The sequence below is a fragment of the Mustela putorius genome, unplaced genomic scaffold (genome assembly GCF_011764305.1).
Source record: "Mustela putorius furo isolate JIRA1106 unplaced genomic scaffold, ASM1176430v1.1 tig00000450_pilon_pilon_pilon, whole genome shotgun sequence".
In the NCBI taxonomy this organism is placed as follows: Eukaryota; Metazoa; Chordata; class Mammalia; order Carnivora; family Mustelidae; genus Mustela; species Mustela putorius.
The window spans coordinates 14464180-14484539 of record NW_025421385.1 but is presented as its reverse complement, the minus strand read 5'-3'; the positions used below and the strand labels follow the sequence as shown (position 1 = coordinate 14484539).

The following is a 20360-nucleotide window of genomic DNA, read 5'->3' as shown; positions in this document are numbered from 1 at the left end:
TTGTGTTTTTTAATTCTTTGGATAAATACCCAGTAGTGCAATTGCTGAATCATAGGGTAGTTCTATTTTTAACTTTTAAGAACCTCCATAGTGTTTGCACGGTGGCTGTACCAGTCTGTATTCCCACCAGGAGTGCACAAGTGTTCCTTTTATTCCACGCCCTTGCCAACACTATTGTTGTGTTGTTGATTTTAGGCATTCTGATAGGTGTGAGGTGATATCTTATGGTTTTGATTTGCATTTCCCTGATCAGTGAGGTCAAGCATGTGTCTAATGGCCAATTGTATGTCTTTGGAGAAATGGCTGTTCGTGCCTTCTACCCATTTTTAAGTTGGGTTGTTTGCTTTTTGGTTGCTGAGTGGTCTAAGTTTTTTTTATATATTTTGAATAGTAATATTTTGAATAGTAACCCTTTGTTGGATATGTCATTTGCATTTCCGTAGGTTGTCTTTTAGTTTTGTTGATTGTTTCCTTCATTGTGCAGAAGCTTTTTATTTTGATGTAGTCCCGGCAGTTGGATTTTGCTTTTGTTTCCCTTGCATCAGTGGACCTATCTAGAAAAATTTTCTATGACTGATGTTAGAAAAGTTACTGCCTGTGTTCTCTTTGATGAACTCAGTATATAACATGGCAGATTTGGGAATTGAACAATATGTTTCTTCTAGGAATTTGAAGTGAAATGTTTTATTGATGGAAAAACTTTTTTTTTTTTTTGCCTTCAAGAATTCCAATGATATGTTCATGTTTCATGAAGAGAATGGACTACAGTTTTTTGTTACAGATTTGGAGCCAGTAGATTTTTATGAAAGTGAACCTTATCATGGGTCTGAAAGCTTTCTGGTCATTATTTATTTTTTTTTTAAAGACTTATTTGAGAAAGAGAGAGCATGAGCCAGCATGTGAGCAAGGGGAGGGGCAGAGGGAGAAGGAGGGAGAGAATCTCAAGCAGTCTTCCTGTGCAGCCCGGAGCCCAATGTGGGATTTGATCTCACAGCACTGAGATTGTGACCTGAGCCAAAATCAAGAGTCACACTCAACAAGCTGAACCACCCAGGAGCCCCAGCTTTTCTGTGCTTTAATACTTTTTTTTTTCTTTTTATTTGCTGTGTTTTCATAGGAACCAGGGAAAATGTGTAGAGGGCATGGTGGAGATCTTTGACATGTTGCTGGCTACATCATCTCGGTTCCGGATGATGAATCTCCAGGGAGAGGAGTTCGTGTGCCTCAAATCCATCATTTTGCTTAATTCCGGTGAGTTGATAACATGGGGGAATTTATTGCTGGGTTACTGGAAGAAAGATTTTATTTGGATTTTCAGCCAGATACGAGCTGCCTATTATGCAAAGGCATAACCATAAATTGAAACAACCGATGCACCCTTATCATAATCTTTTGTCGTTGTAGACTGCTTAGAGAGGTGGATCCTGCTTGGGTCAAATACCGTGACTGATGAGAACCCAAATGGGACACTGAACCAGATGGCTTTTTTGTTGAAATATTTGCATCCTTTCACAGATAGTTGTGATGTTTTCATTCCATTAATTTTATTTATTTAGTCTGAAGTGGATGTTTTTACCGAAGTGGTACGAGTGTATAGGCATAGATTGCTGATAGTTGCATAGGTCGGGAGGTACGTAGACCAAGGGATCAGTATCAAGCTCCAGATCCTAAGGGAAGCCTCTTTTCTTGAGACCAGCCATGTTTCTGGTTAAAATTGATTAGGTGACAAATATAATTGGCTCAGAAGCAGAAACACCTGGTCCTAAAACTGAGGCACATGGAGGGCAGGTCCAGCCAAAAGATCGCGTATTGTAAGGGGTCGAATTCAACTGTGGCTTCTGATTGATTCATTTGAGAAAGTGTAGGTGACCAAGGCATCTGGTTTGGGGTTCGGTTTGTTTTGTTTGCAGTAAAGTCACCTGTTGTGTAAAGAGTTGGTCCCAGATGGAAACTGGGGCCCAGTTGAGCGCCATGTTCCTCCTGGCCCTCACTATTTGGATCCAAGCACTAGATACCCAGGCCGTGGGACCCAAAGCTCCACAGATGGGTGTCAGCCGCACAATAGATGCCTTTAGCCTGGGCCTTTGTCCCCTTCCCTTCCCTCCTTCATGCCTCAGACCTCATTCTCACAGAGAAACTGTAGCTATTTTGAAGCCCTAGGCCTGGTTTAGAATCAGATAGGGTTTCCAGTTTCCCGAGAGCTGAACTATAGTTGTTCGTGCTGATCACATGGGAAGAGAATCAGTACTTTCTTCTCTTTTCATATGTCTTGTGTCTTCCTGATGAGCACCCACCCTCCTACACCTCCCCCAGCCGTTTTCCACTTCCCTTCCCCTCTAGTGCTAAGAACCTATATCGCTTCATGGTTAGACAGTAATCATCCTCACTTATCAACTGATAAATGGAAATCTGTACTATTCCACTAGGCAAGGACTGAATTACGGAACAAAGTTACCTGAGAAACGCTGTGACCCACACTGAGGAAGTGATTACCGCCCCATTCAAGTTTCTGGTTCCACTCACATGCATTGTGCTTTTCATTTCAGTCATTTGTCTGGTACATTGAAGGGTTCACATCCCACAATGGCTCTTTATTGGAAGAGAGTTCTGGGAGCAATGCCACTCGGCTGCACTGTGCCAGGCCCTGAACCTGGTCCTTCTTCAGTGGAGGGCTGGCACATGCTGACGGCTTTCCTGTGGGCAATCTGTTAACTTCAGGGAAAGCAGGCCTATCAAGTGCTGGGACTTTTTCCCCACTTTTACCAGGAAATAACACTCCAGACAGGAAGCAAAAATTAGCTGGAGTTATATAACCCACACAAGGAGATGCTCTGATCTTGGTCACCAAAAACACTCCCTTCAAATCTGTGTAGCCTCTTTCTACCTTATTGTCCTGTTCCTATGACAGGGTAGGGTTTTTAAAGTATTATATTAAAAAAGGGCAAGACTTTGGCCATCAAAATATTGAATGCATAGACCCAGGATTTTTTAAATCCCAGAGGAAAAAAAAATGTCAGCCCTCACAAGAAAGTCTTTGGGAGAGACTGGCCGCAGAATCTCAAAACACATTCCCCACTGCGGAGCTGGGACCAACACCTGACTCCTCCTCACGGTGGTGAATCTTTCCTGTGCTTTCCCTGTTCTTCTCCTTCTTTCTCAGAATCTTCTGGGAGCTTCCTTCCTTGCACTTGAAGGGTGAGAACACTAGTTTGCAAACACAAGGCCCCGGAGTCTGACAGAGTTTACAGTTGTCCTTCTCCTGAGAGAGATCTCAGGGCCACGGCATGTCTTTTCTGTCAAGGGCAGTGCTGCTGGCTCGCAGGCAGGAACAAAACAGAAGCTGCCTCCCAACCTGTAAAAAGTGAAACCACTCTTTTCAATCCAGAAGTGAGCTATGTTTGGAAAAGCAGGTCCGCTGCTGAGCACAGCTCTTAGTGTGTCATATTGTTCCTGAAAAACAGAACCAGAGAGGACAAGAATGAAACACAATGGTGCGGTGCTGGGAGACTTTTCAGAGTGAAAAAGCAGTCAGTCCTAGGAAGGTTACTACAATCCTAACAATCTTTGCCCACAATTGAAGGTACAGATTTTTCTAAAAGCCCAACCAATTCATGACTCTGCACTAGGTCAGTGCTTCCCCTGTCATGAGATAAGGACCAAAGGGACAGTCATTCCAGGAATCTCGGACGGAAGCCAAGTTAGAAAAGATTCAGGAAGGCTGAGAGATGCTTTTCTGATTCCTGGGAAACAAGACCTCAGTGTATGGGGGAGCTTTGGGCTATGTGCTGTGTCTCTGTACCAAAATCTGAGAGGATGTGTTTATGTTGGCCTTGACTTTGAGGCGGAGGCCAAAGGGTAGTTGAAAGGTTGTTCTGTGGACTACTAGGAGTGACTTTCTGCAGCTTCTAAAAGAGGGTCTCCCAGATGCTGAAATTTCCATGGGAAGCCCCTTCACAGATGTTTGGAATGGGGGATACTCATCATGATTTATGCCTCCTTGGGATTATTTCATTACATCACTTACAAAAGCCTAGAATCATTCATAGGACGAACACGACTTTTCCACTGTCCACTAAAGGACAGAGGCATTCCTGGTTAATCCAGACTTGCTTTAGCAACATCAGTGCCAGCTCCAAGGCATTCTGAGAACTAGCTGGGTGGATCTCAGGAGAAGGAAACGAGCAGAGCAGGTGAGTGCAGGGCAAAAGGCGGAGAGGGAACAGTGACAGGAGGCAGGGCTGGTGCTGAAGAAGGGGACCCGGGGACCAGGAAGGGGTCATCTGTGCCCGTTTTCCCTATTCCCCCCGCTCAGTGGGACTTCAGTCCTTCTTGATAATTCCAGTATAATTCTTCCAGGCTCAACTCTGACCTCATCTCATTCAGGAAATCTTGCGACCACCCAAGTCCATAATGATTCCCTTCACTAAACTATTTTAGTTCTTAGAGTCTGTACCCTACTATCTAACATTTGGTCGATCGGTTGACTGATAGCATTCATTTGTTCACTAATTCAGAAATTTTATGCTAAATACACAAAAATGGATGGCACTGCTTTTTGGTTTTGTGTTTTCAGTTTTTTAGTGTTACCGGGATGGCTTCTTCATGCATGTATATCCTGACTTCTCTACAAACTATATAAACTTTTTTTTTACATTTCTCACAGTCTTTAACCTGTGAACTGTCAACAGGTGTCATGCCATTCAGTCCTTCTAGATGTTTATTTGCTGGACATGACCATGGGGTCTTGGAAAGTTCCCATTTATCACATGTTCTTTCTACCATTATGAAACATGTCATCCTTTCCCTATCTAGATAACATCAAACTATTAAATGGGAAAAAATAATGCCCGTCTCCTCGCATTACTATGATCTAAAAGGAAAATTGTATATAAGATGTCAAGTGTGGTTTATGGAACACAGTAGGCCTTCAGTCAATGGCAGCCATCACCATCATTCGAGAATCTCCAGTTCAGAAGGAGCCAGTCTGGGGGCGCCTGGGTGGTTCAGTCAGTTAAACATTGGAGTGGAACCTGCATAACATTCTCACTCTCCCTCTCCCTCTGTTCCTTCCCGCCCACCCTCTCCCCTGCCCCCACTGGTTCGTGTGTACCTGTGGTCACTCATTCTCTCTCTCTCACTTTTAAAAAAAAAAGGAGCCATTCAATACCCTTTTTTTTTTTAATTTAAAAGATACATTTATTTATTTTAGAGATCTCACAATCCTGAGACCATGACTTGAGCTGAAACCAAGAGTTGGATGCTCAACTGACTATTTACACCTTTATACATGTATATAATATAAATTATGTGTATAATGAAGTACTTCGGTTTAAAGGTTTCCTGCTACTTTCAAAGTACGCACGGACGGAAGGATAATATTAATAATAGAGACCATGACTCTTCCCCTGAGACTTGCTGAATTGTGGTGTTCAATTGTATTGAGAGAAATTTTTGAGCAAGATTGATCTCATGGGTAATAATTGATTGTTAACTGAACCTTAATGTTGGCAACCTTGATGAAAATGCTACAGTGAGTGGGAGTGGCAGATAACTCCCAGAGCTCTCACTGGTCCATTCACTGTGTTTCTTCCCATCCCCCTCCTGCCCTCCCCTACCATGAAGAGTCTCACAAGTCCCTTGGAGTCCACTCCCTTTCGGATCACTACCCTTTTAGTGAGTGTTTTTCAAGACTCAAAAGAATTTACCCATCAAAGCTTAATATGTGTAAGTCTACCATCTCTAACAGATGTTTGGTTTGGCCTTCAAAACTCAACTTATTTGTTTCTGCCCCTTTTCTGAACCTGTTACTGACCACAGTTTGTTATATTCCCCAGTAATTTCAAAGAGCATTTCATCCCTCACTCCCTGGTGACTTGATCCCCCTGGGTCTCTGGAGAGCCCATCAGACCCCAGATTCCAGCTCCCCTGTCCCCTGTTTAACAGTACATCCGATTTCCTCTCCTGGATCACAAGCAGCTCCAGGTACCCAGAAGTTGCCCTGGGCCTGCTGGATCCCTGCCTCCCTACTGAAATGTCTTACTCTATAGAAATACTGTTCTCATGATTACCTGTTTATCACAACTGCCTTCAGACATCGTTTGTCTTTCAACTGGTGGAGTAATAGAGGGGAGTAAAGGTAAAAACCTGTAAAGCAAAAAGGAAAACAAAACACTAGAAAGAATTATGGCCCCATTTCTAAAATGTGTACCCTGATGTTCATTTCAGAAAACAAGGGGTATGGAATGTCAAGCAGGAGCATATATGTTAAACATAACCATAAACATGGTGCCCGTTCTTGTCTGTCATTAGTTCTGCTTGGTTAATACGGTGAACGTTGTCACCTTGGTGCCTTAACAAAGCATATGATGCTGAAGCTATGACACTTACTCGCTTTAGATGTGTTCACCAGAGCCCTGGGCGGAGAAACATTTATTTCCTGATAGATTATGACAAGCTCTCATCACAAGGAATGTTTCCTCTCTCTCTTTTTTTTTTTTTTTAAGATTTTATTTATTTATTTGACAGAGATCACAAGTAGGCAGAGAGGCAGACAGAGGGGGTTGGGAAGCAGGCTCCCTGCTGAGCAGAGAGCCCGATGCGGGGCTCGATCTCAGGACCTTGGGATCATGACCTGAGCCGAAGGTCATGACCTTAACCTGAAGAGGCTTAACCTACTGAGCCACCCAGGTGCCCCATCTCCTCTCTCTTGAGCTGATTTCTTTGTGCTGTTAATTATTAGATAGTCATTTAGAGCATTTATAGTTTTAACTTGAGAAATAGGACAATGATTTAGAGTCCCTATATTTAGACAAAAGAACTTTTTAAAAAAATATTGACTGTAAACATTGAGGATCATTAATTCTCAACAGTTGAAGGCTTCTAACAGGAACAAGCCTTGGAAATTGCCAATGGGTACATCATCCATCATCAGGGAAGGCAGTTGTTGGCCCTGGCGAAGTTTTGATTAGTCTTCCTATTGTTGTGATTTTGAGATAAATGGTACTTCACAGTTGTTAAGTGACTCATTGTCTCCTTCTCTCTGGCTGACTGGGCTCTGTAGGTAGTGGGCTCACAGATTAGAAACTTTGCCTGCTACAGACTTCTGGTGTGGCTTGAAACAAGCTTAGGGTCTCCATTAAACCACTGAAAATCTGGTGTGGCACAGACTTTGTCATTGGAGAGGCCCGGCACTCAAGAGAAGCAACTCTACCACTTACTTAGGGGATGATGGGTGCCCTTTGATAAGGTGCTTCCCTCTCAAAGGAATTACTGAGTTCTTAGCAGATAGATAATAAATAAATTCCTTCCTGGATATTCTGAGGCAGGATCACCCCTGCCTTTTGTGGTTAAAAAATTGCATTCTTATGACCAAAATGTCCTTCTGGTGAATGGAAGAGACTCAGGCCCCAGACTGAGAGGATTGGGTCCTGTATCTTGCACACACTTCTTGGAGCTTCTGTGGAATTAGGGGAACCAACCAAAAGCCTGCCTTCAGGGAAAGACTGGGGGAATCCTAATGTGACCTCCTGGGATGGGTCAAAATGCAGCCGCTGTTGGGAGCCAGGAAACCCTTGCAGCGTTCTAATATTAGGAACAGCTTTCCAATCACACCAAGAGCCCTGGGGAGGAACAGAATCATCTTGCGCTCTCAAGACCACCAACAAAGGGGAAGCCATCTCCTGGGTCCTGGATTCAACCACCCTTTGGACCAGGGGCCAGAAACTATGGAATCAGCATTTTTAAGTCTGATCCATTTAAAAGAAAAAAAATGCCACCGACTCCCCTAACACTGACTTTAATGTTCTTGTTCTTTGTATTATAATGCTGCTTAAATATGTATAACCATATTTATTATTTAAGTGGACAACCAAGCATAGACTTTGTTTATAGCTCTTATATAAGTACAAAACCAAAACAAATTCACAAATTAAATAGAAACTAAAAGGCAAACTGATAATGTTTTTGTAGAAATTGAGCTCCTGTTTTCTAACATGCCTGAGGAGGACCTCTGGTCTGCTGGGGTCTACCACATGCTCTAGTGATGACTCAGTCCCATCCCCCCACCACCCCCACTTGCCCGTATCCAGAATGATGACAAAACCTTTGCTTGTACAGCATGTTGTAACACCTGGCTTTGGCAAGAACATATCCATGATATATTCTGTTGGCTTCTGTATTTATTTATTTGAGGTACTTAAAATATAACTAGTGGATTTGAGGCGATGGTAAGTACTGGTGGGAAACCTGTTACTTAGGAAACAAAGATGATACAGATCATCTAGATTGGTGAGGATCAATGCTGCACACATTTCAATCATCTGGGGGGTCTTAAAAAAAAAATCCCTGTGGGGGGGGGACCCACCTCCAGAGGTTCTGATGTAATTGGTTCAGATGTCATTCAGGTTAAGGGCCTGAATATTAGTATTGATTAAAGCTCCCCCCATCCAAGACTCCCAGGACGGAGAACCGTTCATGTAAGTGCTGCAGAACATTCTGGTATTTGTGTCTTTTTTTTTTTAATATTTTATTTATTTGACAGACAGAGATCACAAGTAGGCAGAGAGGCAGGCAGAGTGGGGGTGGGGAGCAGGCTCCCTGCTGAGCAGTAAGCCCGATGTGGGGCTCGATCCCAGGACCCTGAGATCATGACCTGAGCAGAAGGCAGAGGCTTTAACCCACTGAGCCACCAGGCACCCTGGTATTCGTGTCTTTATGGTATTTCTTAGACTATCATTAAAATGAAAACACAAAATTATAAAATTCTAAGACAATTTAAAGACCTTTTATTTTTAATTCTCAGGAGTATGTGAAACCTTGTTTGAAAACTACCATATAGAGAATGACCTTTCAGCTACATTAAAATGGTTCTCTAGTGTGCTGTGAGACTAAACCACTTCTGCACACACTCCTGCTCAGAGCTATACTGGGCCTGGAGGCATACAAATGAGTAAGAGTGTGGGCACAGATAATTAACTCCTTATTTGCATATCAGGAGATGAGGGCTGTGTTATAGATAAGCACAGGACAGTAGGGTTGCTACTGGAGGACAGATAGACCGGCTGAGTCTTGAGGATGAAGGGACTTAGGTGGAGTCTGAAGAAAGGCAAGGGGGAAGGTTCTGCACCCCACCCTCACTCCCCAATTCATTCATCTAGCAGCGAGGATCTCATCAAACCATGGGACTCCTTTTCATTGGTTTCCTAAACTAGCAAAGAGAGAGAATAAATTCAAAACAGTCCTGCCAATCTTATGGGTTTATTGTGACAGAGTCAGATAGCTTAAAAATATGATCATATCATCATTGCTGTTATAGTCTTTTTTTCCCCCAGTGGGAAAATATTAAGCAATCAAATAGTCTACCAAGATTTTGGTGTCACGATCACCTTGTTCTAATCAAAGGACCAGAAGTATACTCAAGGCCTGTATTTGGAAGGGCCTTAGGTGCCCTTCCTTTACTCATGCTGGCATATCGACCTATATTTAAAAGTGTTTTAATACTTGAGAAGAAACAATAAAATCCCACTAATTTCTTAGGTTCACAAGTAAAATAAAATATTGTTTTTTAATGGGCTTATCGTTCCCCACAACATACTCATTGAATACGTAAAAGCTATAATAGAATATGTATGCTTCTTGACACATTTAAATGGAATGTCAGACTGTCCTGTCAAGTTCTAGTCTAAACCGAACATCCCTCCAGTTAGTTGGAAGACCTACTTCTGGGTGTGGCCTTCCACTCAGGGCCTCTTGACTCTCTGACTGCTTCTCTCATAGTGAAGAAAGATGGAAAAACAGACTTCCTATTGCAAGTTCTGTCCTCCCCTCCCTGGGTCCCGAGCACAGGCTGGCTTTGACCTCTTACAGCACTTTCCCCCAGGAGGGGTATAGCTGCTTCTGTAAATTGAGGTGAATTCAGACTGCCTCAGGCCTATTTTTCGCTGAGTCTTTACTTTATATCTAGATTTTAGGTTTTATGCTTCTTCTGTCATGTTAAGCAGCAGTCCTCCACTGAACCGAGTGATAGCCATGGCTTGAGACACTATTTTTGGTAGTTTCACTACCCTTTATTGAGTATTTACTACTTTCCAAGGGTGCATTAAGTGCTGGAAATGCAAAGTTGCCCTTCATTGCCTTCTCTGTAGTAATTTTTGTCCTGTGGTTTCCACGAGGTGAGGCGTAGGGATTGCTCCCTGGCACCTAAGGGTGGCGCTGTTAGTGATACTACCAGTGGTGATAGTAATAGTGGTGATTACTAAGGCAGTTCCTACCTCAAGGTCCTCACAGTCTAAAGACTGAGACATTTATAAAAAGAAAACTTAAAAAAATTTTTTTTTAAATTAAAAAAAAAAGGAAAAAGAAAACTGATCTTTTTAAAAAAATAAGCTTGCAATTATAAAGCAGTATGTTCAATTGAAACCATTTAAGAATACAAAATATATTACTAGAGCAATAAACAATGACCCAAAGTTAGGCAACTGGTTGGGCTTTATGATATGCCTCATTGCAATCTAGTATAGGGTGAAGAGCCAGAGACTCGAGTTCCATGTTCAGATCCCCTTTCTGATACTTCTTAGTTGTGGGGCTCTGGACACAGAGCTCTGGACTATTCTGTTGAATAGCAGTGGTGATAATTGCTTATACCCTTTGTGCTTCTGTTTCCTGGTCCATGAAATGGAGATTGTGACAGTGTCGACCTGCTAATATGAGTTAGCTCTTAAAACAATGTCTGCTTAGACTAACACTCCATTTGTGAGAGGTACTATTTTCTTCTCTTTCCATGCTGTGAGTGTATTATACCCATATTTATATTTACACATTTTATTTTATTTTTTAATTTAAAAAAATTTTTTTAAAAACATATAATGTATTTTTAGCCCCAGGGGTACAGGTCTGTGAATTGCCAGGTTTACACACTTCACAGCACTCACCACAGCATCCCCCCAATGTCCATAACCCCACAACCCTCTCCTGACCCCCCTCTCCCCAGCAACCTTCATTTTCTTTTGTGAGGTCAAGAGTCTCACATGGTTTGTCTCCCTCCCGATCCCATCTTGTTTCATTTATTCTTTTCCTACCCCCCAAACCCCCCACATTGCATCTCCACTTCCTCGTATCAGGGAGATCATATGATAATTGTCTTTCTCCTATTGACTTATTTTGCTAAGTGAAATACCCTCTAGTTCCAACCTCATTGTCGCAAATGGCAAGATTTCATTTCTTTTGATGACTGTATAGTATTCCATTGTATATATATACCACATCTTTATCTGTTCATCTGTCGATGGACATATAGGTTCTTTCCATAGTTGGGCTATTGTGGACATTGCTGCTATAAACATTTGGGTGCACGTGCCCCTTTGGATCACTACGTTTGTATCTTTAGGGTAAATAGTGCAATTACTGGGTCGTAGGGTAGTTCTATTTTCAACTTTTTGAGGAACCTCCATGCTGTTTTCCAGAGTGGCTGTACCAGCTTGCATTCCCACCAACAGTGTAGGAGAGTTCCCCTTTCTCTGCATCCTTACCAGCATCTGTCCTTTCCTGATTTGTTAATTTTAGCCATTCTGACTGGTGTGAGGTGATATCTCATTGTGGTTTTGATTTGTATTTCCCTGATGCCGAGCGATGTAGAGCATTTTTTCATGTGTCTGTTGGCCATTTGGATGTCTTCTTTGCAGAAATGTCTGTTCATGTCCTTTGCCCATTTCTTGATTGGATTATTTGTTCCTTGGGTGTTGAGTTTGCAAAACTCATTATAGATTTTGGATACTAGCCCTTTATATGATATGTTGTTTGCAAATATCTTCTCCCATTCTGTCAGTTGTCTTTTGGTTTTGTTAACTGTTTCCTTTGCTGTGCAAAAGCTTTTGATCTTGATGAAATCCCAATAGTTCATTTTTGCCCTTGCTTCCCTTGCCTTTGGCGATGTTCCTAGGAAGAAGTTTCTGCAGCTGAGGTCAAAGAGGTTGCTGCCTGTGTTCTCCTCAAGGACTTTGATGTATTCCTTTCTCAAATTGAGGTCCTTCATCCATTTTGAGTCTATTTTCATGTGTGGTGTAAGGAAATGGTCCAATTTCATTTTTCTGCATGTGGTTGTCCAATTTTCCCAACACCATTTGTTGAAGAGGCTGTCTTTTTTCCATTGGACATTCTTTCCTGCTTTGTCGAAGATTAGTTGACCGTAGAGTTGAGGGTCTATTTCTGGACTCTCTATTCTGTTCCACTAATCTGTCTGTCTGTTTTTGTGCCAGTACCATACTGTCTTGATAATGACAGCTTTGTAATAGAGCTTGAGGTCTGGAATTGTGATGCCACCAACTTTGGCTTTCTTTTTCAATAAACCTCTGGCTATTCAAGATCTTTTCTGGTTCCATATAAATTTTGGGATTATTTGTTCCATTTCTTTGAAAAAATGGACGGTAGTTTGTTAGGGATTGCATTAAATGTGTAGATTGCTTTAGATAGCATAGACATTTTCACAATATTTGTTCTTCTAATCCATGAGTATGAAACATTTTTCCATTTCTCTGTGTCTTTCTCAATTTCTTTCATGAGTACTTTATAGTTTTCTGAGTATAGATTCTTTGCCTCTTTGGTTAAATTTATTCCTAGGCATCTTGTGGTTTGGGGTGCAATTGTAAATGGGATTGACTCCTTAATTTCTCTTTCTTCTGTTTTTTTTTTGTTGTTGTTGGTGTAAAGAAATGCAACTGATTTCTTTGCATTGATTTTATATCCTGACACTTTATTCAATTCCTCTACAAGTTATAGCAGTTTTGGAGTGGAGTCTTTTGGGTTTTTCACATATAGTATCATATCATCTATGAAGAGTGATAGTTTGACTTCTTTGCCAATTTGGATGCCTTTGATTTCTTTTTGTTGTCTGATAGCTGAGGCTAGGACTTCTAGTACTATGTTGAATAGCAGTGGTGATAATGGACATCCTTGCCATGTTCCTGACCTTAGCATAAAAGCTTTCAGTTTTTCTCCATTGAGAATGATATTTACAGTGGGTTTTTCATAGATGGCTTTGATAATATTGAGGTATGTGCCCTTTATCCCTACACTTTGAAGAGTTTTGATCAGGAAGGGATGCTGTACTTTGTCAAATGCTTTTTCAGCATCTATGGAGAGTATCATATGATTCTTGTTCATTCTTTTATTAATGTATTGTATCACACTAATTGACTTGTGGATGTTGAACCAAACTTGTGGATGTTGAACCAAACTTGCAGCCCTGGAATAAATCCCACTTGGTCGTGTTGAATAATCTTTTAAATGTACTGTTGGATCCTATTGGCTAGTATTTTGGTGAGAATTTTTGCATTTGTGTTCATCAAAGATATTGGTCTATAGTTCTCTTTTTTGATGGGATCCTTGTCTGGTTTTGGGATCAAGGTGATGCTGGCCTCATACAATGAGTTTGGAAGTTTTCCTTCCATTTCTATTTTTTGGAACAGTTTCAGGAGAATAGGAATTAATTCTTCTTTAAATGTTTGGTAGAATTCCCCTGGGAAGCCATTTGGCCCTGGGCTTTTGTTTGTTTGGAGATTTTTGATGACTGTTTCAATCTCCTTACTGGATATGGTTCTGTTTGGTTTTTATTTCTTTCTGGTTCATTTGTGGTAGTTTATATGTCTCTAGGAATGCATCCATTTCTTCCAGATTGTCAAATTTGTTGGCATAGAGTTGCTCATAGTATGTTCTTATAATTGTTTGTATTTCTTTGGTGTTGGTTGTGATCACTCCTTTTTCATTCATGATTTTATTTATTTGGGTCCTTTCTCTTTTCTTTTTGATAAGTGTGGCCAGGGGTTTATCAATCTTATTAATTCTTTCAAAGAACCAGCTCCTAGTTTCGTTGATTTGTTCTAATTTTTTTTTGTTTCTATTTCATTGATTTCTGCTCTGATCTTTATAATTTCTCTTCTCCTGCTGGGGTTAGGCTTTCTTTGTTGTTCTTTCTCAAGCTCTTTTAGGTGTAGGGTTAGGTTGTGTATTTGAGACCTTTCTTGTTCCTTGAGAAAGGTTTGTGTCACTAGATATTTTTCTCTCAGGACTATCCTTTGCCGTGTCCCACAGATTTTGAACTGTTGTGTTTTCATTATCATTTGTTTCGGTGAATTTTTTCGGTTCTTCTTTAATTTCCTCTTGTGATTGAGTTCTAGCTTCAGAGCATTGTGGTCTGAAAATATGCAGGGAATGATCCCAATCTTTTGATACCGGTTGAGACCTAATTTATGGCCTAGGATGTGATCTATTCTGGAGAATGTTCTATGTGCACTAGAAAAGAATGTGTATTCTGTTGCTTTGGGATGGAATGTTCTGAATATATCTGTGATGTCCATCTGGTCCAGTGTGTCATTTAAGGCCTTTGTATCCTTGTTGATCTTTTGCTTGGATAATCTTTCCATTTCAGTGAGGGGAGTGTTAATGTCCCCTACTATTATTGTATTATTGTGAATGTGTTTCTTTTCTTTTTTTTTTTAAGATTTTATTTATTTATTTTACAGACAGAGATCACAAGCAGACAGAGAGGCAGGCAGAATGAGAGAGAGAGGAGGAAGTAGGCTCCCTGCCAAGCAGAGAGCCCGATGCAGGGCTCGATCCCAGGACCCTGGGATCATGACCTGAGCCGAAGGCAGAGGCTTTAGCCCACTGAGCCACCCAGGTGCCCCTGTCAATGTGTTTCTTTAATTTTGTTATTAATTGGTTTATATAGTTGGCTGCTCCCATGTTAGGGACATAGATATTTAAAATTGTTAGATCTTCTTGTTGAACAGACCCTTTGAGTATGATATAGTGTCCTTCCTCATCTATTATTATAGTCTTTGGCTTAAAATCTAATTGATCTGATATAAGGATTGCCACCCCAGCTTTCTTCTAATGTCCGTTAGCATGGTAAATTGTTTTCCATCCCCTCACTTTAAATCTGGAGGTGTCTTTGGGTCTAAAATGAGTTTCTTGTAGACAGCATATTGATGGTTTTTTTTTTTTTTTTTTTTTTATCCATTCTGTTACCTTGTGTCTTTTGATTGGGGCATTTAGTCCATTTACATTCAGTGTAAGTTTTGAGAGATATGAATTTAGTGCCACTGTATTGCCTGTAAGGTGACTGTTACTATATATTGTCTCTCTTCCTTTCTGATCTACTACTTTTAGTGTCTCTCTTTGCTTAGAGGACCCCTTTCAATATTTCCTGTAGAGCTGGTTTGGTGTTTGCAAGTTCTGTTAGTTTTTGTTTGTGCTGTAAGCTTTTTATCTCTTCTTCTATTTTCAGTGATAGCCTAGCTGGATATAGTATTCTTGCCTGCATGTTTTTCTCATTTAGCACTCTGAATATATCATGCTAGTTATTTCTGGCCACCCAAGTGTCTGTGGATAAGTCTGCTGACAGTCTAATATTTTTATCATTGCACGTTACAGACTCCTTTTCCCAGGCTGCTTTCAGGATTTTCTCTTTGTTGCTAAGACTTTTAAATTTTACTATTAGGTGACGGGTTGTGGACCTATTCTTACTGATTTTGAGGGGGGTTCTCTGCACCTCCTGGATTTTGATGCTTGTTCCCTTTGCCATATTAGGGAAATTCTTTACAGTAATTCTCTCCAATATACCTTCTGCTCCCCTCTCTCTCTCTCTGCTTCTTCTGAATCCCAATTATTCTAATGTTTTCTCTTATGATGTCACTTATCTCTCGAATTCTCCTGTCGTGGTCCAGTAGCTATTCGTCCCTCTTTTGTTAAGCTTCTTTATTCTCTGTTGTTTGTTCTTCTATATCACTAATTCTTTCTTCTGCCTCATTTATCCTAGTAGTAAGAGCCTCCATTTTTTTATTGCACCTCATTAGTAGCTTTTTAAATTTCAGCTTGGTTAGATTTTAGTTCTTTTATTTCTCTGGAAAGGACTTTTATCTATCCAGAGAGGGTTTCCCTAATATCTTCCATGCCTTTTTTGAGCTCAGCTAGAACATTGAGAACCATCATTCTGAACTCTAGATCTGAGATCTAGATTATTACCAATGTCCCTAGCCTTCAGTACTGCCTCTTGTTCCTTTTTTTGTGGTGAGTTTTTCCACCTTGTCATTTTGTCCAGATAAGAATATATGAAGTAGCAAATAGAATACTAAAAGGGTGGTGAAGATCCCAGAAAAATGTGCTTTAACCAAATCAGAAGAGACCCTGAATCATGGGAAGGACAAAGGGGATAAAAAGAAGTTCAGGAAAAAAAAGTTTAAAAAAAGAAAACAAATAAAGAAAAAACATATATATATATATATATATATATATATATATATATATATGACTGGTGAATAGAACAGGTTCACCTACTTAATTTTGTGAGTATTTTGGTCTCTTCAAAGAAACTATCTCCCAAAATTTTAAAGAATGAAAAACATATAAGAGTAAACACAATGAAGGGATGGAATATGCCTATAAAGGTGAGAAAAATATATTTTTTTTAAATTTCTGAAGAAGGAGTTGATAAAGTAAGTTGATTGGGACAATAAAGGTAAAGAGAGTGGAGAGAATTTGCTTGGGCTGGAGACTAGAACAAGCTCGGAGCTAGATTTGGGGTATATTTTGATCTATTAGAAGTTGTACCCCAAATTTTTTAGAAGAAAAAACCCTATGTGTATACAAAAAATAAAGTTAGATACATTGAAGTATAAAATATGACTATAATAATGTAGGTTCAAAGAAGATTATTTTTTTTCATGATAGGTATTATTAAGATAAAATAGTTTAAAAAGTTAAAAGAGGAAAGGGTAAAAGTTAAAAATAATTAGCAGAAGAAAAATAAAATTAAAAAAATTAATTAACTGCAAGACTAAAGAATCATGGGAAGAAAGCCATGAATTCCATGCTTTGCTTATTCCTCCTTTGGAATTCTGCTGTTCTCCTTGGTAAGTGAACTTGGTCTTGGCCGCATTTCTTATTGATCTTCTGGGGGAGGGGCCTGTTGTAGTGATTTTCAAGCGTCTTTGCCCGAGGCGGAATGGCACCGCCCTTACCAGGGCCTGGGCTAAGTAATCAGCTCAGGTTCACTTTCAAGAGCTTTTGTGCCCTGAGCGCTTTGGAGTTCCGGAGGACGGGAATGAAAATGGCGGCCTCCCAGTCTCTTGCCTGGAGGAGCCGAGGGCTGGGGGCCACACTCCTCAATACGCCCTCAGGGAAAACCCCTCAATTACTCCCATCTCCCTGGCCTCTGGCCGCGCTCTGAGCTCATCCAGCCCGTGACCTGTTCAAGGTAACCCCGAGCTGTGAGCTCACTCTTGGCTCTGTCTCTGTAGCCGGCTTCCCCGTTCTCATACCTGCAAGCTCTGCAACACTCAGACATCCCCAATCCTTCTGTGACTTCTCGGGACCTGGGGCCACGCTGACCCCGCGTGGGCTTCACCCCAGTTTAGCTTCTGGAGCGATGTCCCCTCAGTGGAGCAGACTTTTAAAAGTCCTGATTTCGTGCTCCGTTGCTCCTCCGCTTGCCAGGAACTGGCCCCTCCCCCCGGGGGTCTATCTTCCCGTGGCTTTGGATTCACTTTTCTGCCAGTCCTACCTTTCAGAAAGTGGTCGATTTTCTGCTTCTAGGATTGTTGCTCTTCACCTCTTCAATCTCCTGTTGGATTTGTAGGTGTTTGCAATGTTTAGATAAGGTATCTAGCTGCTCTCCTGCTATCTGATGTCATCTCAGCCTGCTACTTCTCCACCATCTTGACTCCTCCCCATATTTACACATTTTAATTAGTGTTATACACATATACTTTCCATAAAAAATATTTTATGGTGCCTGGGTGGTTCAGTGGGTTAGGCCACTGCTTTTGGCTCAGGTCATGATCTCAGGGTCCTGGAATCGAGCTCCACATCAGACTCTCTGCTCAGCAGGGAGCCTGCTTCCCTCTCTCTCTCTCTGCCTGCCTCTCTGCCTACCTGTGATCTCTGTCTATCAAAAAAAGAAATAAAATCTTTTAAAAATTAAAGAATATTTAAGTGGCTGCATCATCATTCAGGAGGATATATCCTCATGCATTCAACAAATATGATATTAGTCATTTAAGTGCTTTCTCTTTTTCTGGTTTTATAAACTATGCTTGTTTTACATTCTTTTCCTACATCTTTTGCCCACATTTGGTTATGACTTTTGGTGTTTGTAGAATTAGGTTTGCTGGTAAAAGGGTACAAAAGGCTCTTGATTGGGACGCCTGGGTGGCTCAGTTGGTTAAGCAGCTGCCTTCGGCTCAGGTCATGATCCCAGCGTCCTGGGATCGAGTCCCACATCGGGCTCCTTGCTCAGCAGGGAGCCTGCTTCTCCCTCTGCCTCTGCCTGCCATTCTGTCTGCCTGTGCTCGCTCTCTCCCCCTCTCTCTCTGATAAATAAATAAAAATCTTTAAAAAAAAAAAAAAGGCTCTTGATTTGTGTTACCTACGGTCCTGGAAAGCCTTATCAAATCACACTTTTACGTAACTGTAACCTTATCATGCAATGTGAAAGATAGGTGAGTACAGACCGAAGGCCAGGTGGGAGAGGGCAGATGGCTTTCTGCTGCCCAGTTACTGCCCTCTGCTGTGAAAGACCCATAGGTAGCAATTTCTTCATCAGTCATATTATAAGTGTCATGTTAGGAACCTTCAAGTTAGCCCCTTTGGAAGCCAATTATCACCTAGAGAATTTTGTTATATGTTATTTTCTGTATAGGTGCTTGTTATGTTAAATTTAAGGTTTGCGACTTACCCAGATACTGGACCTGCCCTTATTCCAAGCTCAGAGTGCACAAAGGCCTGCTATTTTATGTTCCGCCTTTTGCTCCTGGTTCCTTTACCACTGATTTTTAAAAAGTGATATTTATAAAAAGAAAGACACCAGGTTGAATGGCTGGAAGTACACTTCTCTTCATTGGTTTCCTCAACCAGCAAAGAGAAATAATTCTAAACAGTCCTGCCAGCCTTATGGGTTTGTTATGTCAGAGCAAGATAACTTAAGAATATAAGCCAATATCATCATTACAATTTGAGGCTTTTTTCCCCCAAATGGAAAATATTAAGCAATCGAATAAGATTGAAGATTAGAAACTCATCCAGGGAAAGACAACTTGGTTCCTTCTGTGGTTTCATTTGCTCTGGACTCTGGGGCTTTGTGAGAATGAGATGACCTTTCCTAGTCCCTAATGAACTTGGAAGATGCAGCTTACTGCCTGAGCCTACTACTATTCCAACCATGTCATTCTCTGGTGATGGAGGGGCTGCCCATTCTAAGAGCACCCTGTCCAATGTCGCTGATGCCCAAAGGATCAAATGCAGGCCTGTCTCCACATTCTCACAGCTGGAAGCAGACAGATGTTGAGTAAGCTAGTCCAGCTCCAACTCAGAACAATTGTCGGCCCTAAGGATGGCTAATCAGGGCTGTTGGGAAGGGACCAGCAGGAGCAGTTTGTTTATTCTTTAAAACTGGCATCAACAATGATGAATTAAACCCAGAATGTAAAAATTCATCTTCTTTTTGACAGGTGAAGAAGCATTTGCTCTTTCTCTTGATATAGCAAAGGTCACTCATTTTTTTACAATTTAAATTCAATTAAATAACATGTAGTGTGTTATTAGTTTCAGAGGTAGTGGTTAGTGCTTCTTCCATCTTATGTAATACCCTATGCTCACCACATCATGTGCCCTCCTTAATGTGATCACCCAGTTACCTCATTCCCCCTACTCCCCTACAAATGTCACTCTTCGAGTAAGAGCACATAACCTTCCCATTCAGTGAAAGCCAAACACTCAGCATCTCCTAGTAAAACTTCAGTGCCATGCTACTTTGCATTCCAACTCGCAAGTCCTCTGGGGACAAAAAGTGTTGCCAGTTTTTGAAGCTGATCCTCTTTTGTACTTAGACATTAGTTTGGGTTATTGATGACATGTTAGGAACATTTCCAGATAAGAAAATTATTCTCAGCAGCTTTAGTGACAGAAGCGTTAGCTTTATTTCTCGTCAAAGTGACAAGCCTTGAAGAGTTTCAGAAATGTGAACAGCCTTAGGGATGATAGAAATATTATGAAAATGTGATAAGTAATATCTCTACAACAAGCTCCTCATTCCTTGGAATTTCCATTCACTAGCTGTATTTCTCTCTCATCAGTCCAGGCTCCGACAAAGCTCATGAAATAATAGGAATGAAAGGGACTTTTATTTTGTATTTTTAATAGCATTTTCCTCCACCAAATTATGAAAGTCCTACATGCCCAAGGCAGAGAACTTGGAAAATACAGGAAAACCACCAAGAAAAATAATCTCCTAAGGATTCATAATTTTGCTACACAAAAGTAATCATTGTCAACATTTTGGTGAAAGTTCTTAATTAAAGAGACTCTTAGAA

General features: G+C 40.9%; 1 protein-coding gene across 6 annotated transcripts in view; it reads left to right on the top strand.

The window, feature by feature from the left end:
* Positions 1–20360, top strand: part of ESR1 (estrogen receptor 1) — a 412487-nt gene that overhangs the window by 369143 nt on the left and 22984 nt on the right. For all 6 annotated transcript variants that reach the window (XM_004753574.3, XM_004753571.3, XM_004753576.3 and 3 more), the window contains one exon: positions 1118–1251. In XM_004753574.3, coding sequence (XP_004753631.1) covers positions 1118–1251 — 134 coding nt within the window. The remainder of the gene's footprint in view (positions 1–1117; positions 1252–20360) is intronic.